Below are 25,400 nucleotides of genomic sequence, written 5' to 3'. Positions count from 1 at the left end.
CCGTGGTTTTTTCTTTTAAGGGTTTTTCACGTAAAAATTCGTGTCTCTATTGTGTTTTTATTTTTGTAACAATTACTATAACAAGAGCATTGGATTCGATTAGTCGTCGCTTCGTTGTTGGATTCGTGGCCATCCATCAGATCGATGTACTGTCATGGTCACCGGCGTGATTCCACGATCGAAGAAATCGATCTCATCTGATCGGCGGCAGCAGGCGCGTGTCGTCGCGTCGTCTCGCCGATTTAAAGCGGAGTCATCTGTCGACTCCGAGCAGCCGGCGTCCATCTACCAATCTACCGGCGTCACGCACACGTCGGGACTCAGGAGATCAATATACCAGCGCCCGCCCACGTCGGGAGAAAAGAAAAGCAGGAGGTCATCTAATCGTGCACGGTTTCCGATGAAAATCAAGTCAGGAAGGAAGCCACCGCTCCTGCCCTGTTCTTGTAAATTAAATTTCACGTTGGATTTTTCCTACGTGCACATATCCATCGTACCAGAGAATCAATCCTTGCATTGTTTCGGTTCTGTCCATATTCCGTTTTGTTGTGTTCACAAAGCCAAATTTTCCCAGGAGGTTTTATTCGAATATCAAAGATACTTCGTTTTATACATGCAGAGTGTTTCGTGTTTCTGCTAGGGTTTAACAAATTATACTAGCAGATTCGGGATTTTATTTCTAATGTGAGTTTGAAGTTTGATCTACCACTCCTGAATTGAAATGCTATATTCTCGTTATGGCAAGTGAAGATACAAGTTGGCGTAGCCGTCGAGGACGAGAAGCAAGTATTGCTGTGCACCGGAGAGAGAAAAAAAAGAGGCAACACTTTCAAGTCGTCGAGAGGGAGCCTCGCTCCTGTCTAGATCACAAGGTGATCAAATTTTCTGATGAATTTTGCTACCATTATTTGCCCAACGTATCAGAAGGTTAACAAGGAGATCTAAGTACTTCGTTCTGAACACAAGAGTTTTGTGTTTCTGCTAGGATTCCAGAAATTATTGCCAGCAGATATAGGATTTTATTCCCATGGCGAGTTTGAAGTTTGTGCATCAGTTTCGCGTCTCTGCTGGGTTCCACAATATCATTCTAGAAGATTCAGGATTTGTTCCCAATGGCGAGTTTGAAGTATGGTCTACCTCTTCTGGATCGAGGATGTTACATTATAGTTGTCAGGGTTATGGATACCATATACCTAATAGTAGTTGACTAAATCTCGGCAGGACCCACCACATACCATGTCTTATACAGAAACTAACTTCAGATATGGAGGGAGTTCCGGATAAGGAAAGACAACCAGAGTTCTACATGGAAACGATAAGGACTACTCGGATTGTATCCATATTGGTTTCCTAGTTCTACTTGGACAAGGGGACATCTATGGGTATAAATACGAGGCCCCCTAGAAGGAGAGGGGACAATCAACATACACGGACGAACAAGACGATCAACACGATCAATACGGTCGCCACGATCGAGATCCACCTCAATCAACAACCACCACAATATACGGGACAACATACGCTAAGACACGCCGCCAGATATCGACTTCAGGGATAGGCATGGCTATTCTCCTACGGTGTCTCCGGATATCGTCAGGAGAGACGAAAGCACTATCTTTGATCTCACCGGACACGGATTCGAGGAGCAAGGCTACCCTGTTGTCGACTACGAGTCAGATCTTTAGACCGTCATGTCAACAACAGTTAGATAGGCTACCCCAAACATTGTACTGGTGTGATTATGGTGAATAAAGAGCAACTCCGGCTCTGGCCAACAGGATGTAGGGTTATTACCTGACAGCTCAGGGGCCCGAACCTGTATAAAAATCCTCGTCTCCATCTCTTTTACCTCAGTCTCGCATATACCCTAGCACCGACGATCCCCATACTATGCAAATACCAGAATGACGACATCAAACGTCGACAATAGTCATAGAGACTATTTAGCGCTCAATGATTTTACCTACATGAGATATCTTTGGAGATTGAAGATAGGGAAATTCGTATCAAGGTGGAGATTGTTAAATATGTGATCCGAATTTTGGGCCCACAATATATTCGGATTAGTTTCCTAATAGGAGTCCATGACTTTCCTATTAGGTGTCTTTCTATTATCTCCTATATATACTCTTGTAAGCCGTACGGGAAGGGGTTACGTTCCTATTGTTATTCCTCTATGTTTGTAATCATCTCCTCAATAGTGATCATTGCCGGTCGACGTCCGGGGTTTTTTCCTTACGCTTTTTCCTATAAGGGTTTTTCACGTAAAAATTCATGCCTCCCTTGTACATCTAGCTATTTTCGTAACATTAGCTAGCTTCTCGCAGCCGCTTGCCGCACGGCCCCACCCTGCTCGCGTCCTTGACGACGAACACGTACATACGGTCGCGTCGAGCACCGGTTGATGATGAAGAAATTAGTTAGCAGAAAATTTAAAACACAGCTTTATTTATCACGATTTTGAGATTACAGTACAATGCAACGTGTGGCATCTACATCCATCTTTTGAGCCAATACTAGCTTGACACATGCGATCTCATTCGGAGTCGCCGGCAGCGGCGCCAAAGGTGAACCCGGAGCCTCGCAGCGCGTCCTCGACGACCCTGTCCAGCCGCGACGCCATCTCCGGCGACATGTGGTTGCTCCAGTCGCCGGCCACCCCTCTCCGGAAGAAGCTCTCCTTCTTCACCCCGGTCTTGTTCGCCTGCACGTTCCTGAGTCGGTCGATGCTGCATAGGTCGACGATGGCGTCCACCACCCCGGCCGCCACCTCGCCGGCGGTGAACGGGCACCGCAGGAACTCGGCGAGCCTCTCCACGTTGCGCGCCGGCTCGCGCAGCATCTCCTCGTACCGGAGGAAGAGGACCTTCTCCGGCCGCCTCCGGCTCTCCTCCCAGTACTCGCGGACGTGGTGCCACTGCGGCCCAGCGATGCTCCGCCCGTCGCAGAACAGGTCGAACACCTGCTCGATCGATGGCGCCGCCGCCGCCGCCGCCGCCGGGTGGTGTTCGTCCGTGGTCGTTGTGACACCCTTCACCATGTTGCTCATGGTGAACAGCCACATGGAGACGAACGCGTCCTTGGGGTCCCGGCAGACGTACACGATCCGGCAACCGGAGTCGCCGTCGTCCGCCGCCGCCGACGTGATGCGCTCCGGCAGGAGGGAGTAGGGGATGTGAGTGGCGAGCAACCGCGCGCGGCGACGGGAGGGCGGCGAACACGTCCCCGTCTCCGCCGCCGCCCTCGCCGGAGATGGCGAAGGTGGACTCGAAGAACTTGACGCAGTCGTGCGGGCCGCGATGGCGGAGCGGGTCGGCGTCGCCGGACGGCGGGTAGGTGGTCCGGTTGATGGTTGCGAAGGCGAGCGCCTTGAGCCAGGTGGTGCCGGACTTGGGGAAGCTGGCGAGGAAGACGTCGGATGGCCTCGGCTCGAAGCGCGTGTGCACGGCCTCGAGCCCCGGGAGGACCCACTCCGGCAGCCAGTAGCCGCCGTATTGCCGGAGCGGGAACGGCGGGCTCCACGTATCCAGCGGCAGCGTGGGGATGAGCTCGGCCATGTCCATGGCGGCGCTGCCGCCTTCGCGGTGAACGCTGGAGGTTGGGGCCATCGGGCTAGCTAGTATCGTGTGCACTGTGCAGGGAGGGGTCTTCTGCTTGTGCCTCATCCGTCCATTTTATAGCGATCGAGTTCTGCTAGCTGCTCAGTCTCAACGCCATAATGGCCTCTGCCTCTCTGGACTCTCGAGTATTGTCGCTCATTTCAAGAGCAAATGTACAAGAGATTACGGGAGACCGGTTCTAATCAGCCGAGTGAGCGTCCACCCGTTTATTACATGTCAACTGAATAGTTATAATTTTTTTTTTAAAAAAGTAATAAGATAGATTAATATGTAATATTTCACTCCACAAACATACAATTTCAAATTCGACTTCTACAAGTTGTAACAAAAATAACAAATTTAGCTGCAAATATACGTATACTAATTTGAGTTTTTTTTGTTATTTTTGTTACAATTTGTAGAAGTTGAATTTTAACTTACATGTTTGTGGAGTGATATATTACATATTAATCTTTATTTTTTTCAAATTTTATCATAACTATTTAAATGACATGCATAAACGAGTGGACATCCACTCGGGTGATTAAAAGAGTTTCCAAAGATTATGTTGTAACAGTTTAGAGGGTAGCAATTAGTACTTCTTCCGTCCCAAATTATAGCCATACATATTAATTTTTTATTGTTAGTACTACCTATCTTGCTAGTCTTAAATTTATACCTCCCGCTTGGAAAAATAATAATATTTTTATAAGAGGGCCTCCTAAAGGGGCACCTACCAAAATTAAAATTTTCACGGTGACATATTAGGAGCGCCGATGTCAAAGATACAGAAAATCAGCCTCTTTATCCCCTCACAGTCCTACCACTCTCTTCTTATCCTCTCCTCTCCCTCTCCTTCTCTAGTTCTTCCTCTCTCTCTCTCTCTCACCAGCCGGCATGGAGCAGCGGTTGCTCAGCGAAGAGATCCAGTGGTGATGGTTGCAAAGCGAGCATGGCTCACGGTGGCTCGGTCATGGAGCCCACCGGTGGCGGCTGCAAAGCGGGAAGGAGGTGTGGCGATGACTCAACGAAGGGGCTTGGCGACTCTCCTCATCTGCTACTGCCTACTGTTGCTGACCACGCCTGTTGCTGCTGAGCCTCGGGAAGCTGTATCGGAAGATAGCGGTGTAGGGTGGCGACGCCGACCTCGACAAGGACAATGGCTGACACATCGATGGCGATGACAGCTGAGACCAAGCTTGGGGGAGGTGGATCCGTAGCCGACGAGCTTGGGAGAGGCCGATCCATCGCTGGTGAGAACGGGGAAGGCTGATCCGTCACTGTAGAGCTCAGGGGATGTCACCGATAAGCTCGGGGGAAGCCGATCCATCACCGGCAAGCTTAGGGGAGGCTGATCAGGATATTTTTCATAGTTTGTAATCCGTTATTTGTTCTATTGGATTTGATGGAATGTTCTTCTTGTTTGTAGCTATCTGTTCGATGCTGTTGTTGTTGTTTATAGTTGTCTGTTCTTGTTTGTTCTATTGGATCTGATTATGATTTGAATATGATGCTTGCATGCAGTAAAAATAGATTATTTTAGGGCCCAAAATAATTTTTGCAGACGGGTGACACTAGGGTGCCGCATGTGAAAAGTAGATTTACACATGCAGGCTCTTAGGATGATCATTTGCGAAAATTGATTTTCGAAGCAGTTGGATGCTCCGCCTGCGAAAATAAAAAATCTAAGACTTTTACCAGCTTTAGCATACAAGCGAAGTGTTTTGCCACCTAAGAAAACTTGTTTTAGCTACCTGTAAAAACAGTTTTCTAGTAATAATGAAATGAGTCCACCAATTTTATGAATCGATTTTCTGTTTTGTTGGAGATATTTACTATCGTTTTTCAATTTGTTTGATAAATATCACAGCCAAATGATTTTTTTGTTAAATATGAATAGGGTTCATTATTTTAATTTTGCTCAGTAATAAACATAGCAACTTTAGTATAAACGTTTTCGATTGTAGCTCGCTTTATTGTTTTTATTTCATGAATAAACCGAGATTTTAATAACATGGCATCCTTTATAGTGTTTGTAAATATTGAAAAAAAGAATTAATGGTCAAAGTAATAAAATGAATAGTACAATATTTAAAAACAAAGGAACTAATTTGTTGCTTCATATGTGTTGATAACTATCCACATCAAAACACATCCTCCATCCCAAAAGATTTTATGATTTGTTATGCTTATGGACAAGTATCGGAACAGAATCACTGAAAAATGAAGCCTTATACAACGAAGATAGTAACTATTGGGATAATTATATCTATGCCCCCACTTTAACCCCAACAACTTTCTTTTTTAGAGTTTGTAATTTTACCCCCCCTTTTAAAAAACGAAGCAGAGTTCTGCGTCTGGTTTGGATAGCTAATTTGACGGTGTTAATTCAATGGCGAAAAGACATCTATAACTTTAGTTATTGTTTTAGTTTTTCCTCTACTTGTGTCCAGGTAGATGAGTGGTAACTTAAAATAAACAACCAGACAAAATCACATCATCAGAACATGAACGCGAGCTTTGTTAGCAGGTTTGGAAAGTGAGCTCAAAAACCTATTTTTGGAGATATACCGTTCCAAGTTCTTGGTTACTTGAAAAAAAAGTGAGCTCAAAATCGATAGATACCATCATATCATATCAAGATCCAAGAATTAGTTATACAGCTATTAATTTGCAGTGACACACACGTCTCTTCTTTGTGTGATGCATGCATGTCTGGTTTGTCCATCAACAGAGAACTCAAGCATCACAAATCATCACCAATCAAAAATAAAGAATCAAGCATCACCAAATCACAAATCACTAACCCCACCAGATCCTCACAAATCACCAACCAAAAATCAAGAATCAAGCAGCACATATCACAAATTAATCACCGACCATATCATAACCTGATCCTTGCTCGTCAGCTTGCAGGCACGCATGCAGCTGCTGCCCAACCTCCCCGGCCGCGTGGCCGCTCGGACGTCGCAGCAAACCGACAGGTAGCAGCAGTCGCCTTTGACATATCGAAGCAAGCTGCACTGACAACCGCTGCCCGCCTGGCCGCCATGCCTCGCGCCGTCGCCGGAATCACCCCCCGCTCTGCCTGGGTTTTTGGTGTTGAAGATTGGGCTAGGGAACATTGGGAACCTATCTATTTATTACTCAGAGGTAGGATGGTAAATTAATATTTTATAATATATGATTGAAGGGGTGATAGGATTTATCCCTTTACCAAAAATCAAAATTAACCGATACAATCTTGCTCCATAACAAGAACGCGTCAAAACTACAACTAGAGTGGCGATTTACAAAAGCGCCGGATGTACATATTTATGCCCTCTGGTTTGTACGAGTTTTTATGAATTCTCTAATAAGAAAAGGAAAATAACAAATCCTGCCTATTCAAGAGATGACAAATTTTGGTATAGGACATCGTGTCTTCGTGGTTGTAGCTATAGAACACCACATAGAGTGAGTTTTGGGGGAAGACACTCTATAAACGTGGTAATTTACCAGCGGACACCACGTCAATCATTTTATTGTATTCGTGTTGACATTGTGAGAAGAGGGCCACTTTTGTAACCGGCGTGACCAAAATGCCCATGTGTGTTTTAGTTTGGTTGACCTGGTTTGGCTCCAATAGACCCCGAGAAAAAAACCAGTCTCTTCCATGCGCTCACACTGGTGTGGGCACACAACCCACTCCACGGTCCGCACGCCTCCGCAGCTCCCTCCTCGCGCTGTCGGGTTTGCCGACCTGAGGGCCACACAGCGCTGGCGTCGCAAGGGACGCTTGTGCAGCTACCTCAATCCGTGGTTCTCATGCCGCCACAACTCCCTCCGCACCGCAGCCAGTGTTCCCCATATCATTTGGCCTTGGTTACCGCCTATCGGCGACAGCGCAGTTACCGTGGTAACCGTGAGAAACCACACAAAAATTGCATTAAAAAATTTAATTCAAATAATCAGCGGTTTCATGGTTTTACCACGGTTACCATTTCGGGCTGACGGCCGGGTTCGATGAACTAGATCGAGGCTGGAGGAGTGGAGGTGCCAACTGCTGCCGGACCATGTAGGGGAAAAGCAAGTCATGTCATGTGTCCATGCAGGATGAGGCAACTAATATATCAAGCTGTTCATGTAGTTGCTTATTGGTTAAAACAACATATACCGTCATGCATGTTTAGGGGCGGATCCAGGATTTTCAGTCACCGGTATCATTAGGTAAAACATATTTTATTATAGCCTTGCTTGATATAGTTCTATATCCTTAATCCACGCTGGATTTGAAGTGTATATGTTAAACTATAATGGTTTAAATTTTTATAGTATTTCATAAAAGATTGGGAACAAAATAATTCATCCCAATATTATCAACATAATCATAAATCTAAATCATATATTTATGAAGCTTAGTTATCTATAATGTCCTACACGTGTTCTAACATTAGTGAATTACTAGTACAACATAGAAATAGATATCACTGATTGATAACAATTCGATTAAAAAACATTTTTGCAAAATTTAATGCATACATGTAAGCTTTTATCTGTTGCGCACTATTTCTATACCTTATTATTCTACATTGTTATCTATTAAACCTAAAAAGAAATAATGACACATTTCACCGGATTAAATTACTAATTGTTTAACATATCAGAAAGTAAAGTAACCAAGCAAGTTAGTTCTAATAATCACTTAGCAAAACTATGAGAAGTTGATTAATTAACTAAAGGAAAATAGGGTGTTTGCACGTGTAATGCTAACAATAGCATAACTGTTTTGCTTTCATAAAACAACGCCTGTTTTTATTACCTGCTAATTGCATGAGCTGTAGTGAATTGGTCAATCTACCGGTGTCAGTGAACTTTCACCGATGGTGTCATTGGCTAAAAACAAATAGCATCGTGTAGGATTTGCAGAAGAGCGTCGGTGTCAGCTGACACCGGTAGGAACACCGTGGATCCGCCCCTGTGCATGTTACAGCCGCATCAACATCAGTACCTATTGCATTTCGAAAAACATGTACGATACGTATTAATTCTGAACTTAGGAATTTTTAAATAAGAATAATGGTGTACTGAACCTCATGATAGAAAATTTGTAAAAAAAATGATAGAAAATTTGTAGTAATTAGGATTTTAAAACTATTAAATCATAGAAAATTTATAACTGGAACTTCAAAAAAAAGGACACTTAATTTTCATTACCTAAAAAATTAGGGATTGTTAAAACATAAACAAGCAACAATTGAGGTTAAATACCAAATATAGCTCGAAGTCTTTTTAATGTGGAACTGGAAAAGGAGTTAAGACTCCAAACTCGGAGGATGACTCAATTATATTTATTAAATTAAGAAAAAAAATACTAATTTAGGATTCCAACATAGTGTAAACAATTACTTTTAACTTCAATTATAAAGGTGTAGTACGAAAAAGGAAATTAAAGTAACAAAAGAAATATTTCATACATTCTATTTGCAATTTTATAATTAATAATTTGGACTTTTGGAACTAACAGAAAAATAAAATGGTATAATTTTTGGAAGTTATTTAGTGTATAGAAATACACTATGAGTTTGTTTTGCTTAGTTCCTATATATTAACTAAGATGTACTTCCTTTGCTTGTCTAGATATCATTTTGTGTGTCATGTCGAAACGATCCGTATCAAAGTTAGACAAGGAGCGGGATCAACCATCATATAGCATATTAATTATATATTTTAAAAATAATCTTGCATTAATTGAGGTGAGCTAACAGTGACAATGGGACAGGCCACCCACAAACGCACATGACATATATAACATGCATGTGGAAAATCAATGTTTTTTTATTTACATTTTTTATCAATAATTGGCATACAAGTTGAGTATATTGATTTTGATGTTTGTTGACTATTGGGCAAAATGGTTCTGGATAGCTGGATCGACCAGGCTAAAGATGAACAGGCATGTTGGCAAGGTAGGGACCGAGCAGATGCATTGATGGGCCGGTCGCAAGGGGACCTATGTTTTCCTTGTGATCATCATATCGTCTCGAGATTTGTGTATAAAAGAAAAAAATGCTAATTTTTTTTTACATGTCACGCGTAAGATCCTGGTGCTAACTAATCAAACTATAGTTGAATTGTCACGCCCTGAAGTTTTCCCCATCTTCTTTCTTTAAAAATTTGTTAAATAAATCGTCCAAAGAAATAGTTTAAATTAACCTAGAGCTAATTCCCTAAGTAATAAATGCAATTAATAATCGAATTCGGCATGGTGGAATTTTCTTGAGTTCCCTATGTCACAATATATTAACAAGATTTTTAGTGGAATTTTCAGAGCCCTATAAATAATTTTAACCAATTAAAATTAGTAAAGTGTAATATTTTAAATGCCAGGGAAATTCCTTTTTCCTTTTCTCTCTTTTCTCCTTCTTGTTTTGTTGGGCCGTCGGCCCAACCTTCCTCCTCCCATGCGCCCCCTTGCTGGGCCGGCCCGTGGCCGCGGCCCAGGTCGCGCCGCCCCTCCCTCCTCCCGCTGGGACACCGACAGGTGGGCCCCACCTGTCGCGGTCGTCCCGTTCCTCCAGCCGCCCACGCCCACGCCGGCAACCGCCGCTGCCGCAAGCGCCCCACGCCACCCGCCTTCCCCGCGCCCCACTCCACGCCTCCCCCACGTCGTCCACCCACTCCCCCACCTCTCCCGCTCTCGCGCGCGCCCGCCCATCACTCCCCCACCTCTCCCGCTCTCGCGCGCGCCCGAAGATGGGCGGGATTCGATTTCGAATCCCACCCCTCTCTCTCTCTCTCTCCACCCCCACGTTGCCGGCCAAATCGGCCACCTCCCCGGCCTTGTCCGCCCCTCCCGTGCCCTGTAAATCGCTTCCCCGAGCCTCCTCTCCCCCTTTCCGCTCTCGCCGCCCTCTCCCGTGCCTCCTACCGAGCCCACACCGCTCGCCCCTTGCGCCGCCGCCTACCGCCGCCTCCGGCCGCGCGCTGCCGCCACTAAAGCCGCCGGCCGTCCGCGTCTCCGCATCACCAGTCGTTGCCACCGCCTTCATCCTCCGCGCCGACCGCCGTGCTCGCGGGTGAGGAACCCCCTCTCTTCCTCCCACTTCTCTTTCTAGCATGTGCCGCCTCCCAGCACGCTCGTCGCCGTTTCGGCCGTGCGCTGCCGCCTTCGCGCCGCTCGCCGCTGTCTCCTGCGCCACCGCTCGCCGCCGTCTCCTGCGCCGCCGCTCGCCACCGCTCGCTGCCGACGATGGCCGCGCGCGCCGCCGCCGCTCCCCATGGCCGGCCGGCCGGCTTTGTGCTGAGCAGTGCCGTGCCTAGCCACCGTCCGATCGGTCTCGGGCCGATCCGGACCGTTGGTCCCTTGGACCGGCGGTGGACCGCTCCTGAGGTCCCGGTCCATGGTGGACCGGTGCCTCTCCCCTCCATTTGAGCCACTGCCAGTGGGGCCCGCATGTCGGCGTCGCCCCCCTTTGGTGACGTCAGCCCTGGGCTTTATTGCGCAATAAAATATAATAAGGATTTTTCTTTATTAGTAAAAACACAGATTATCTTCTAAAATTCATAAGTAATTCATCCGAGCTCCATTTAAGTCCATTCAAGTCTCAGTAAATTCATAAAAATCCCTAGAATCCATTAAAAATGGTTTTGTTCTCTGTTTCAGTAGTCTTATAGTGTGTTTTGCTTGTGTGCTTTGTTTGTCGCGTAGATTTCGGTCGTTTCGTCGATCCGCGGTTCTTCGAGGACGTTGTTGTGGTCTCATCAGTGCAAGAGCAAGGCAAGTCATGCATTACAATTGATCATATTGTGCCCAATTTACAAATATCCCGCATTTCTATTAAATGTTACATTCTTTTACAATGTCATGTGGGGTGGGTCCTATTAATCAGCCATTTATTGTTTACCCTATGCCATTGATAACTTGGGTATCAAAATGACTAGATGTTGGTTTAGAAATGCTTAGCCATGCCTAGTTCAACTAGTACACAAATGGGGATCACATTATTACATACACTTTGACTATTAGTATAGCTTTGGATTGGTGCCACTGTAATGGTGTTAGTTAATTAAAATACACTGAATGGTGGGCTGTGGGTGCATGGTTTTGCTGGTCGCACCCATGGCAGTTAAGGACCGATTCACGGGAAACCCTGGGAGACTTACCGTGCTTGCCACAAGCGGGAGTGGGTAACTGCTTGATCTGAAGTATAGCTCGACCCTTTCCTAGGCACTGGTGGCGAGGGTGGGCGTGATGAAGTTAGGTCGGCCGGGGTGTCCGGTTGTCCAGATGCCGGATTCACCGCGACGCACGAGGGGACTGCCCACTGCCTGTTGGGGGTGGGGGTGAAACCTTAGTGTGGTATGGATGGTTAAGGGAGGGTTATGCGGAGGGTCTTGTCACGATTTCTCCCTTTGCAGTATCATGGTGATACTTCGGGGCATGGCGACATGTGTGGAATCGTGTCTTGTGGGTACAGTTGTGCACCTCTGGCCAGAGTAAAACTATTCGAATAGCCGTGCCCGCAGTTATGGGCGATCAACCAGATTCACCGTGATTAGTCTCACCCCTAGTTTAGCTTAATGAACTGGTGTAGATCAGGTGGTTGGTTGGGCTTGTTGCAACGTGGTGTAGCGTTGGACAGTGATTGGTTAATATTGATTAATTACTACAACTGTTTTACTGCTTTCAACTACTGTTTTTGAATGCTAGCTTTATGCAAAAGAACCTTCAGCCTCCTTTGGTTATATCCTGCATCAGACCTCCTCTTCCGGTATGACTTGCTGAGTACAGTGGGTAGTACTCAGTCTTGCTCTCTTTTCCCCCACACCAGAGCGGAAGTTCTTCCCAGTTGGAGCTGTCTCAGAAAGGTTGGTTCCGTCGCTGCCATCAAGGATGCCTGTGGAGTGGAGTCGCCCGTTGCAGAAGTCAAGTTTCCCAGTTTAGCTCGTTTTATCTTTTCCGCTGCATTTGTAATCTTTTATATTTTTGTAAGACGTGGATCTGTATGTCAACAATTGTCGTTTGTGCACTCTGGCTGGTCCTAGACAGGGGTTTAATGCACATTCAGCTTAGAAATTCTGGTTCATGAATTTCTGGGCGTGACATGAATACATGCTTTTTATAAGTTATATCGTACCTAAAGTGTAATTGCAATGCAGTTATAGTGTAATTACATATACTATAATATTTGAAAGTTTTCATTTAAATTGTAATTACTCTTTATACTATAATTATATTTGAAAAATTTTCAAAAAAAAAGACTTACGACGGTTACTTAGATATTTTTTTACTCACGAGAAAGAGAGAGGAGCGGAGAATCGTAAAGGAAAAACCGGAAAATAGGAAGGAAGGAACGAAAAAAGCGTGGAATGGGAGGAGAGAGATCAGAAAAAGAATTAGCTACATGTCTGTACGATGTCTTGGCAAAGTTGACAAGCCCTCTTCACTTATGCTTATGCTTAGCCATAACGCATATTACTAACTATATAATAAATTATGGATAAAATTTTCCTATACATGGACTTAGCGATTTCAAAGTAAATATTGTAAACCTTTACTCTGGACTTCTGATTATGGACGTTTATTCCCAATCAGCGTAACAGATCTAGCAGCTATGAGTCCAATGTCCATGGCCCCACTGCCATCCTCTTCCAATAGTGAATTAAATTATTGTGCCCCCTCTATTTAAAGTTTTGTTGGGTTATAGAGTCCGACTTTCAGTCTATACTACCTATATGATTTATTACAACTTTAAGTCCAGACTTTATATTCAAAACATATGTCTTAACAATTTTCACAAGTGATTGTAGACCATATATAGGGCTCTCTCACCATTATATTATATTATGTGGATTTTCTTATGCCCCGGCTGTAGAAAATGCATTTATATGTAATAACTAGGTGAAACCCCGCGCATTGCTGCGGGAATTTAGTATGATAACAATAAGAAAATAACGTGTAAGATAGCTAGATAATATCAGATTAAGTAAATTAATGTGGTTTATGATAATTTAAATTTAAACGGTATGTAGAATGGTGATTCAAACGTAAAAAGTAAGGGGGGTATGACTTTTTGGAAGAAGAAAAGTAGGGAGATAGTTTGGACCATAGATTAATCAACTAAAAGCTAAAAACAGTTGATTTGATATGACTTAATTAGAGGAAAAAAGGAGAAATATAATTTGGACCATAGATTAATCATTTAAGCACTAACTAAGTGATAATGAACTATATAAGTATGTAGGATATCATAAAACATAATAAAGATATACATTGAAACATTATGTGAATTATGTTGGATGATAATTTAACATGTTTGTATTTGAAAAGCTCTTAAATTATAAAAACTGTAAAGATATAGCATGTTTACATGATGTTTAAATGTGATGATTGTTAGTGGATGATGATGTGGCATCTTGTTAATTAGTGGATGATGATGTGGCATCTTTGCATGTTAAGCTTAAGGAGTTAGTGGGGGATAACTTTATAGTATGATAGGATTCATAGTTTCGTACAATAGTCATATTATTGTGTATTAAGCAAGCTTCAATGTATTATATACTAAAAGCCTAAACTTCCTTAAAATGCTCCCAAGCCGTCACTTGTTGGATTAATAAATTAGAGAAAATCCTAGAAATTCTGAGAAAAAAAAAACATTTATATCTTAATTTTGACTTAAATCGGAGGGTCTAATATTATAAACCGTTAAATTAGATGGATCTTAAAACAAATTAATAGTAGGATCCCACTCGTACAAGGTAGGTACTTACGTATGTTTCTCTTTTCTTTGTTTTTCATGGGTACAATTATTACTATTATTTTTGTTCATAATAAAATTTTTAAATAATTATACTTTTATAAAGAAGTTCTACAATGTTTATAAATAAAGTTTACACCATTATAATTTTACCCATTAAATTAATAATGTAAGATAATTCTACTTAAATCAGTGGATTAATTACTTTGGACTATTATTTTCAAATAATATACTACACCATTATATTATGAACTCATTAAATTAACAACTTAAGATCTATACTAACTAATTTACACTAATTTACACTTGAACCTTGAACGGACTAAAATAGTCATCCATCGATTCTCACTTAAATCGATAAAACCACTATTAAAACCATTGGATATATTTTTTAATAAATGAAGCCTCTGAAAATATCTCTCTTGCCCTTAACACAATGCACGGGCGCGTCTTTGGCTTCCGCATATGTGTCGAAGCATCGTATCTGACGCGACCACTGCAGTGTTACTGCTTTGCCATGTATCAAATAATATAGGAAAAATTGGAACCATGCCATTATAATTTTGCAAAATTTGAGATATGCCATCATGACCCACATGTCATTGACTCATGTGGGTCCTACATGTCATTAAGATACCAATGGCATATCTCAAACTTTGAAAAATTATAATGGCATGGTTCCAATTTACCCAATAATATATGGATAACAATTCATTTTGTTAATAACGTGAAAACAAATTGAATGTGTGATGTAGTGAGAATAATCCACCACCGTGGGTTTGAGTTTTTCCAATACTTATTTCCGTTTAAGCTAGAACCGAGAGTTGATTTACATAATTATAATAGATTTTGTTAGGTTGTATTTATAGTTTGTCTATTTAACGAAAGAAATTATTATTTATGAATGCATGTCAGCACAATATTAACCAATATCAATAGATCTCTTATTAGGATAAGGGTGTGATGAGGGACTTTTCTAAAAACACCTTTTCAACTTATATAAGTTAATTCATTCGTTTATACCCTCAAGTAGCTATATCACACAAATCAGATAATACATCAATTCAGCAATCCTAAACCTTAAGTAGTACATAGATTTTTTTTATGCGAGTCATGGTGATCAATAAATAATCATATTCATGAGATGAATATGTAAGGGCTACTCTAAATAGGTAAAATAATAATTGTTAATAGGTGTCAACATTATCTACATGTATATAAACAAGGTCAAAGCTAGAAAGAAAAATACTCTATGTCCCATACATACTCTCACTGTTTCAAAAAAATCAACTTCTACATATGTATCTCGATGTAGCCTATATTCGTATAAATAGCCAGAAGTTGATTTTTTGGATGGAGTAAGTATATATATTACATTATTAATATTCTAATTACATATGTTAATAAATACATGTTTTGGGAAAAATATTTTGAAAGCTTCTATTATACATAAAGCTTTGCGTACTTACTCGACTGATAAACAAGGGAAAAATTACATCTTTCTTCTGTGTTTATTAATTGTTGTGACTTTGGTGTTTTGTTCATTCGTTTTCGTGAAGGTGGTGTTCTTTCCTGCTCTTAAGTTTGGACCAGCAATAGTACTCTGCAGTGGATAGGCTTTAGCCCATCCTTCTTCAGACTTCAATAATACTCTCTCCGTCTAAAAAAAGATAAACCCTGGCTATAAATCTGGACATGACATGTTGGGACGGAGAGTACATGTTGGGAACGGAGGGAGTACATGTTGGGTGGTACAGGGGCTTCACTGTGTAATGAAGTGGAGAAGACACCAGTCATCTGGATGGGTCGTCCATGTGTATCGGCAATCAGTTTTCTCAGTTGCACCTGAAAAGGAAAAATGCTACGTCCAGCTTTGCTTGCCTTATTCTTCATTCTACACCATCGCTGCCGTCGATGACCTTCGCCATCAGCGTAGCTCCGGCCGCCGGGACGTGTGTGCACCGTGGAGCGCTATTCATTGGACAGATTCGTTGATCTAGAATAGATCAAATCCCATCCAAAAATTCTGTCCAAGATTCGTTATTTTAGGATGGATCAAATTCCATCCTAGATACTAGTAACATTTTGAGACTAAGGAAGTAGCGAGCTACCGGGGATGCCGGGTACACCCCATGCTCCACTGATGATAACCCCCTCGGAAATTAGTAGCAGGCAGGTGTGTAGCAAGGAACATCAGCGACTCACTAATATCCATGTAGGCCTTTTGCCCTTCTATGATTTTTTCACCGGGATATATATACACACACCCCTATACACGATCTTTGGTTTAAGACTGCTGGCTCTCATTCTTATATCAATAGTCAAACTACTGGAGAAGTGCAGATGCATCTCTCCCGGTTTACAATCCCCTTTACTCCCGGATAGCGAACTAGGAGGGAGAATTCAGGATTAAAGATGGCGGTCTCGGATAATCCAATCCATCAAAGATCACTTCTCTAGTAGTAAGTTTATTAATTATTGTTAATTAAACCTGGCAGCTTTATGTTTGAATTACTACTCGGCATGTAGCTCTGGGCGGAAAGTGTGTTGTATTGATGTGGCCGATTAACAAGGTGAACTCCTCAAATTGATAAAAAATAATTGTGATATTACGTACGAGTACTAAATCTGTCTGTTCCAGGGACGGATCTTCAGTACAAGCGTCGGTGTCAGGCGACAACGACGACTTTCGGTAAAATTTATAGCAAAACTGCTTATCTATATATTACAATAGTATGATATAAGTATAATTAGCATACTATGACACCGATAGACACGTTATGATACCAACAAACCGATTTTCTGGATCCACCACTTGTCTGTTCTAGTATAAAACTAGCGAAGTTTGTATTTAACTCTCTGTTGCATGATCCAATTATGCATTTCAAAATGGTAAAATGGACGAATCGCGATAAGCCAATAGCCCATACAACACAGGTTGACCGGACGAAAATAAAGGCCGAAGTCACAACTTCGTACTTTTTCTTTGTTCTTATAGCTGATTGCCGTGACACGACACTAACCACACACATAAGCATAGTATATATTGTTCGTCGGAACGACACTAACCACATGGTACTGATGTTAGCCAAAACTGCACGATTTTATTTGATTTATCCGTAGTTTCGAAGTACAAATGTGACATGAATGCATTGCACCATATATTACCGACCACTACTGCTTCAAACTTCACACCACCATCGTGTCATTTTCTTGAATTGGTTTTCATATGTATGCCGAAAACCAATTCAAGAAGATGATCGATATGATGGTGGTGTGAAAGGCATAAATATAAAAAACTAATTCAAGAAAATGATCGACATGATGGTTGTATGAAGTCTGCAAAGCAGTAGTGTTCGATAATATATGGTGCAATGCATTTGTGTCGCATTTGTACTCCGAAATTACGGATATCCCGTTCTGCTCGGTGTCAGTTGCCGGCGTTCACATCGCTAATCGTCAGGGTGGAGTCACCAACACCATCAAAGGTGAACCCAGAGCCTCGCAACTCGTCCTCGACAACCCCGTCAAGCATCGCTGCCATCTCGGTTGACATGTGGTTCCTCCAATCGCCAGCCACCCCTTTCTGAAAAAGGAATCGTTCCCAAAAGTGGCACCCAGGTTCAGGACACCAATCTTGTTGACCTCCAAGCTCCTGAGATGGTCAAAGCTACAGAGCTCGACGATGGCGTCCACAACCCCGGCCGTTTCCTCCTCGCTGGAGAACGGGCGACCCACGAACTCGGCCAGCTTCCTCACGCTGCGTGCCGGCTCACGGATCATCTCCTCGTATCGAAGAAACAACACCTTACTTGCCCTTCTCTCACTCTCCTCCCAGTATTCGATGACATGACGCCAATACGGGCCAGTGATACACCGGCCTTCGCAGAACAGCTCCAGCGCCTGATCCATCGTGTGTAAGGTGGCTGATGATCTAAGGTAGTGTTTGGTTGCAAGGATGGGATGAGATGGGATGAGGCGAACCCAATTTTAAGGATGTTTGGTTTAGGGGTGGGTGGGATGGGTTGGTCCCTGGAGAGAATATTCCTCTCAGATCCGGGACCAACCGATCCGCCAAAAACTGGCGGACAAACTCGTCCCACCTAGGACGAGCGAACGGCGTCACCGCGCCATCCACCACCTTCACGACCTCCGCCGGGCGTCCACGAGCGTCGCCGCCTCGTCCACACCCGCCGCCACCTCCGCGCGTCCTTCTCCGCCGCCGCCGCCTCCCTGAGCGCCGCCGCTCGTCCGCGACCACCACCTCCGCGAGCACCGCCGCCACCTCCGCGCGTCCACTAGCGCCGCCTCGCCTCCTCGGCCGCCGTCGCCGCCTCCACTAGCACCGCCGCTCATCTGCGACCACGACCTCCGCGAGCACCGCCACCGCCTCCGCGCGTCCACGAGCGCCGCCTCGCCTCCACGGCCGCCGCCGCTGCCTCCATGAGCGCCGCCGCTCATCCGCGACCGCCACCTCCGCTAGCACCGCCGCCGCTCCACTCAGATCCGACCGCCACCTCGCCTCCGCGCCCGGCGCCGCCTCCGCTTCGTCCGTGACTGCCGCCACCTCCACGAGCACCGCGACCGCCATCTCCGCAACCTCCGCCACCTCTGCCTCGTCTACGACCGCCGCCGCCGCCACCTCCGCAAGCGCCGCCACCGGTCCTCTCAGATCCGGGCGCCGCCGAGCGCCTCCGCCCCTAGACGGCACTAATGGTGAGTACAAATCCGTCCATCCCATCCCACCTCAATCCCTTCTACCAAACAAAAAATATAACCATCCCATACCATAAACCAAACAGACAACTGAAACCATCACATCCCACAAAACTAGGATAGGTCTGACCCATCCCACTTCATACTCAAACCAAACACTACCTAATTTTCCACCACTAGCTTCAGCTGCGGAATTGTCCATGATCTTTCTGCTGACCCGGAGACCAGCACATCCTTGGGGTCTCGGCAAACGTACACGATCCGGCAGTCGGAGTCGTCCGACGTGATGTGCTCCGGCAGGAGGGAGTAGGGGACGTGCGTCGACAGTAGACGCGGCGAAGGGAGTGCCTCGAAGTCGTCCAAGCTTCCGGTGGCAGCGACGGTGGGTTCGTGCAGCCCGCAATGGCAGAGCGGGTGGTGCTCGTCGGACGGCGGGTACTCGTCCCGGTTGATGGTCGCGAAGGCGAGCGCCTTAAGCCAGGTGGTGCCGGACTTGGGGAAGCTTGCGAGGAAGACGTCGGATGGCCTCGTCTCGAACCGGGTGTGGATGGCCTCCAGCGCCGGGAGGATGCCCTCCGATAGCCAGAAGCCGTACTGGCGCAGTGGGAACGGTGGGCACCGTGTCTCCAGCGGCAGCGATGGGACAAGCTTGGCCATGTCGACGACGGCCTTGTCTTCGCCGTGAACGTTCGCGGAGGTGGCCATTGGCTAAGCTAGTACTCCCTCCGTTTTAAAATGTTTGACACCGTTGACTTTTTAGCATATGTTTGATCGTTCGTCTTATTAAAAAAAATTGTGAAATATGCAAAACTATATGTGTACATGAAAGTATATTTAACAATGAATCAAATGATATGAGAAATATAAATAATTATTTAAATTTTTTGAATAAGACGAATGGTCAAACACGTACATAGTGTCAAACATTTTGAAACGGAGGGGGTATATAGTTAGCGTGCGTGTTGTTCTTCTGCCCTCCATATATCGTTGCCTGTTACATAGTGCGCTGATTTTAATCATTAAGTTCGATGTGTGGTGGTTGGCCACACTGCCTATTCCTAACAAATGTATCGAGAACTACAGAGTGTACGTTGTTTTTAGTTTGCTTCCATTGTGCAAGTTTGTTTTTTAAATAATTATAAGCTTCCATTATCAGCTCAACTAAGGCAAGTTGGATTATTTTAATAATCAATACGATAGAAGGTGGTTGGTCACACGGAAGAAAATTATGTAAGACTGAAGTCGAGCTCGGGCCCGTCCGACCGCGCCCACGCGGCGGCGCCCCGCAGCATCGAGCTCATGAGGACAGCCAGGAATTAGAATCATGGCATCAAGCTCGTGCTTCCGGCCTGCTTGTAGAAGATATCTCAAGATTGATATTTGCGACGATTTCCATACATCCTATAGCTTGTAAGAGACTTGCAAAATTAAATTTGGACATATGGGAGTGGTATATTTTTAAATGCTTGCTCGAGTTGAATAAAATCGTTAGAAAGGAAAAACATGTGCTATTCATCACTCCCATGCTAATAAACTTAGGTATGTTGTGAAAAGTATATGAACTATCTCATGCTAATTAAAAAAAATCATATTCATATGAAAAATGATTAGAATGAAAAAAAAATCAAATATTATAAAGCCAACGGGTTTTCTTGCAAAAGTACACGTCACTCGGTACGATGATGTGTGCTCTACTCTCCATTGTGGGCTCGCACCCTGCCGGCCTGCCCCTACTCGCATCGCGCGCATGCAAACCGAACTGGCCTCTTGGGCAAGCATCATCATAGCTTGGCTGGCCCAACAATATAGGGGAGGCGATGGGCCTGTTTGGCTTGGGCCAAACCCCTCCCCATTTCATTTTTTTTCCTTCTTTTCTTTTGTTATTTCACTCCTCCATGCTATAAAATTCTATATACGAAAAAAACCACAACTCATTGTAATTATAAAATCTAATCATGAAATAATCTGATTAAACAAATAGGTATGTAATTTGCATATATTCACAGTCTAAAGTGAAAAGATCAAATAAATCTTTTGTTCAACTATGTAACACAGGTTTATTACCCTGCCAAACAAATACCAATACCCTCATCTTGTGATAAAAAAAAGTTGGTATCAAATAAAACAACAACACTTATCTCTCCAAAGAAAATTTAAAACTGACCCAAAAAAGTAGAGGGGAAAAATAATAATAATGCTAAAGCAATTAAATACAAGGGAAAGTAATACTAAATACAAGATAATATTATACAAGTGGAAACAATTAAATAATAATGCTAAAGCAATTAATTTGAAATGATTTACCATGATGCTAAGGCTGTGTTCCTTTGGAGGGGTTATTAGGAACTCTCCCCCTGTAGCATGCAAAAAAATAGTGACTGATTAGTGTATGATTAATTACCATGAAGGGATTGGGTGCCCTAGGGCTTCAGCCGGAGCGGGCCCCATTTCACCTTATAGATATAAATCTTAGAGGTCTCCGTACTCCTCTTAACATACAGAGTGTGCAACCATGTAGGGCATAGGTGTCCCGAGGCCCTGGCTGGAGCAGGCCCCGATCCCCACACCCTGTCAGCTATTAGCTTGCATTTACATGGTTTCTGACCTCGCAATGAATTATGCTTATTATAGAAAGTGATGATGTGTTAAAGGTTATCCTAAGACCCGGTGAAAGCCTGAAAGGGGACCTAGTTCCCATTTCTCCAACAGATGGTATGTTGTCCCAGTCGCTAAGACTCCTATATTTTACAACCCCGTATATTTTTAGTAACTAATAAATTAATAATGACACAATATTCCTTATTTTTAGTACAATAACGATGAAAAAAATTATGTGGCCGTTAATACTATTAAGAGTGAAGTCTTTGATGACTGCTGATGGCCATACTTTAACGATCATATTTCTCAGTAGTGCCAGCAGAATCTGAATGAACAATATATATAACATTGTTGGGCTGGATTAATTTGGAGGGGATGTATGCTCTACTCTAATTTATCATTCAAGTCTCAATAAATTCTACCCCTTCATCCCTCATAGGGTGTTTGGATCCTACAACTAAAAACTTTAGTCCATACCTGTTTGGATGTAGGGACTAAAAGGAACTAAAGGTCATTAATTATACTGTACAAAGACCATGTTATCCTAAAAACCATGCAAAGAGAGGATTGTGTGTGGGGGCAGCAGGTGAAAAGAAGCAACTTTAGTCCCTATAAGCTCCTCCCATAGGAACTAATGCACTTTTAGTCCCTTTTAGTCACCCCTGTTTGGGACTTTAGGGACTAAAGTGAAGGGACTAAAGTTTTAGGGTGTGCTCATTTCAGTTTATAGGATTAGTTTCTCCTCGTTTTCCATTAGCATGCTTTTTAAACTGCTAAACTGTGTATTTCGTGCAAAAACTTTCTATAAAGAAATTGTTTAAAAAAATCCAACAAATTTATTCATAAAAAATTTATATATCAATACTTAATTAATCATATGTTAATCATATTTCTCGTTTTACGTGTGGCTAATCAACCTATCCTATCTACTAAAACGGGCGTACCCTAGTCCCTCCAACCAAACAGACCCTCAGTCTAGAATTCTAGGCAATGACTTTATTTATCCCCAGTTTGAGATTTCAATACAACCTACGCTCTTATTACATCCTTGACCAAACAATGCTTTGGGTGTATGTACTACTAGCAGTAGTAGCAGGTAACTGCGATGGATCTTCTTGCGCAGCATGCATCGATCACCGTGGTCCGACCACAAGGCCGGTCGATGGGCTATACCTGTGGCGGCTCATGCTGAGTTACCGTCCACCGGTGGCAAAGCTAAACCCACAGGACCGCAACTCGTCGTCAATGACCCGATCCAGCTGTGCCGCCATCTCAGGTGACAAATAATTGGCCCAGTCACCAGCCATCCCCTTTCGATAGTACGAGTCGTTTTTGATGTTCAAGTCAGAGACACCATTCCTGTTTACCTCCAAGCTCCTGAGATGGTCGAAGCTGCAGAGGCCGACGATGGCGTCCGGCACGCCGTCTGCCTCCTCCTCGCCGGAGAACGGGCAGCCCATGAACTCGGCCAGCTTCCTCACGTTGCTCGTCGTCTCTCGTGTCATCTCCTCGTAGCGGAGGAAGAGAACCTTGTGTGGCCTCCTCTTGCTCTCTGCCCAATACTCCAGCACGTGGCGCCAGTATGGTCCGTTGGCTGACCGTCCGGCGCAGAACAGATCGAGCTCCTCCTCGAGCGTGTAAAGCGTTGGCTTGTTGCCTCCGTTGGTAGGTCCATCTTGAGTGCCCAATGCCTTCTTGGTAAACAGCCACCAGGAGACAAGAACGTCTTTGGGATCCCTGCAAACAAGTTGTTAAAATTCTGAATCGGAATCGGATATTATTCTAAGTATAGATGACCATAAGACCCGCCCAGCACGGAACGGTCGGCACTTCGGGCCATGTCGTGTCGCCCCACGAACTGCACCTCAGGCTCAGGGGCCGTGCTGTGCTGGTCTGAAAGCACGGGTGATTCATCGTGCCTTGTTTATAATAAGTATATTTCTCCTTTCTCATCTTTGGCTATGACACATATATATATAGCTAAAATAAATCTATTTTACGTCCCTACTCTTTGAGCCATGCCATATAATATATCTATTTTTCTCTCTATTCTTTGTGATTCTTTGTGTTGTGTCTTACATATGGTTAAAAATAAGTGTTAGGTTTCGCATCCCTGAACTTCGTGCTAGGCCATACCGGCCCAGCGTGCCGAGGTAGCAGCCCATACACAACATGGTTGTTGGGCCAGGCCAGCACAGGCACAACCCGAGCTAGGCCATGCCGTGCCTGGGCTGTGCCAAATCACTGGGCCTTGAGCAGTGCCATCGGGCCTCGGGCCATATGGCAGGATCACAATCATAAATCGTAGAAGTACCGTAGAGTTTAAGATTTTAACAAACTTACCTGCAAATGTAGACGATACGACAGCCGGAGCTATCCGCCTTGACGCCCTCAGGCAGGAGGGAGTAAGGCAGGTGGGTAGACAGTAAACGCGGCGGAGGGAGTGAAGCAAACATGTCGTCGGACACCACAAGCGCCGACTCGAGGAACTGCACGCAGTCGTGCGGGCCACGACGGCGGAGCGGGTGGCCCTCGCCGGAGGGCGGGTAGGCGGCCCGGTTGAGCGTCGCGAAGGCGAGCGCCTTGAGCCAGGTGGTGCCGGACTTGGGGAAGCTGGCGAGGAGGACGTCGGACGGCCGCGGCTCGAAGCGCGCGCGCGCGGCCTCGAGCCCCGGGAGGAACGTCTCCGGCAGCCAGAAGCCGCCGTGCTGACGCAGGGGGAACGGCGCGCATCGCGTCTCCAGCGGCAGCGAGGAGATGGTGAGCTCGGCGATGGCGGTGACGCCACCGTTGCCTTGGCCGCCGCTAACCTCGCCCGGCGCCGCGGCCATCGCGGCTGCTGTTGCGTTGCGTATGCCTGCCGATGATGATCTGGTGCGCTCGTGAACCCCGTGCATGTTAGTTAATTATAGCGTTTGTTCGATGATTGGTCGTTGCTCTGTCCTCTGTGTCGCTGTCGGCAGTCTCCGTGGCACTGTCAGGCCAGTCACGTGTCACGTCCCGCTATTTGAATGTTTATTTTAGTCTATTTTAGGGTCTGTTTAGTTGGTGAAATAAAAATTTTTAAGTGTCACATCGGACGTTTGATCGGATGTCAGAAGGGATTTTTGGATACAAATAAAAAAACTAATTTCATAACTCGTCTGGAAACCGCGAGACAAATATAATCTTTTGAGCCGAATTAAGTCATTATTAGCACATGTGGGTACTGTAGAATTTATGGCTAATTAATCATGGACTAATTAGACTCAAAAGATTCGTCTCAAGATTTACATGCAAACTGTGCAAGTAGTTTTTCTTTTTATCTATATTTAATGCTCCATACATATGTCCAAAGATTCTATGTGATGTTTTTATGAGAAGTTTTTAGGAACTAAACAGGGCCTGAATGTCTATTTTGCTCTTTGTGTTTGTCCCTACACCTAGGGGTGGGCAGATTTAGACCGAACCAAAAAGACCAAGACCGAGACCAAAAGTTTTGGATAGTTGTTCGGTCCCCACCATCGAAAGACCGAATTTATTCCGGTCATTTTGGTTATTGGGATCGGTTAACCGAATTAACCAAATTGACCGAGAATTTGGCCCACTAGGCCTAAAGCCCACTAAGTCCAGTAGTACTAACCCTAGATACAACCCTATCACTTGCCGCATGCCCGCACAGCCGCCTCCCCATCTCCACCGCGCAGCGCCGCCTCCCTATCTCCACCGCGCCACGCCGCCTCCGCCTCCACTGCGCCGCGCCACCTCT

The 25,400-nt window shown here is 44.5% G+C and overlaps 1 protein-coding gene and 2 pseudogenes across 2 annotated transcripts; all 3 read right to left on the bottom strand.

Moving 5' to 3' along the window:
• Positions 1 to 2,432: 2,432 nt before the first annotated feature.
• Positions 2,433 to 3,681, bottom strand: LOC127755216 (cytosolic sulfotransferase 10-like; annotated as a pseudogene).
• A 14,087-nt stretch (positions 3,682 to 17,768) lies between these two features.
• On the bottom strand, positions 17,769 to 20,836 carry LOC127755730 (cytosolic sulfotransferase 10-like; annotated as a pseudogene).
• LOC127754085 (cytosolic sulfotransferase 12-like) lies at positions 20,789 to 24,789 on the bottom strand. Of its 2 annotated transcripts, XM_052279547.1 has the most exons (4): positions 23,996 to 24,789; positions 23,020 to 23,389; positions 21,359 to 21,408; positions 20,789 to 20,962 (listed from the first exon to the last, which is right to left on the bottom strand). In XM_052279547.1, exons 1-3 carry the CDS (start codon positions 24,547 to 24,549, stop codon positions 21,394 to 21,396), a joined length of 939 nt encoding a protein of 312 aa, XP_052135507.1. In that variant the 5' UTR covers positions 24,550 to 24,789; the 3' UTR covers positions 20,789 to 20,962; positions 21,359 to 21,393. The 2 variants fall into 2 exon arrangements, with proteins under 2 accessions (XP_052135507.1, XP_052135506.1); XM_052279546.1 differs by lacking the exons at positions 20,789 to 20,962; positions 21,359 to 21,408 and having other exon boundaries at positions 22,634 to 23,389; positions 23,996 to 24,786.
• Positions 24,790 to 25,400: the final 611 nt, after the last annotated feature.

This window comes from Oryza glaberrima, chromosome 11 (genome assembly GCF_000147395.1).
Source record: "Oryza glaberrima chromosome 11, OglaRS2, whole genome shotgun sequence".
NCBI classification, from domain to species: Eukaryota; Viridiplantae; Streptophyta; class Magnoliopsida; order Poales; family Poaceae; genus Oryza; species Oryza glaberrima.
Note: the sequence above shows the minus strand (reverse complement) of the source record. Positions and strands in the feature narration are given on the sequence as shown.

Coding starts and splice junctions, on each gene's coding strand:
- LOC127754085 (XM_052279546.1), bottom strand. CDS start 24,549: ATGCACGGGGTTCACGAGCGCACCAGATCATCATCGGCAGGCATACGC. Junction 23,390..23,995: donor CGTATCGTCTACATTTGCAG/GTAAGTTTGTTA, acceptor ACTTGTTTGCAG/GGATCCCAAAGACGTTCTTG.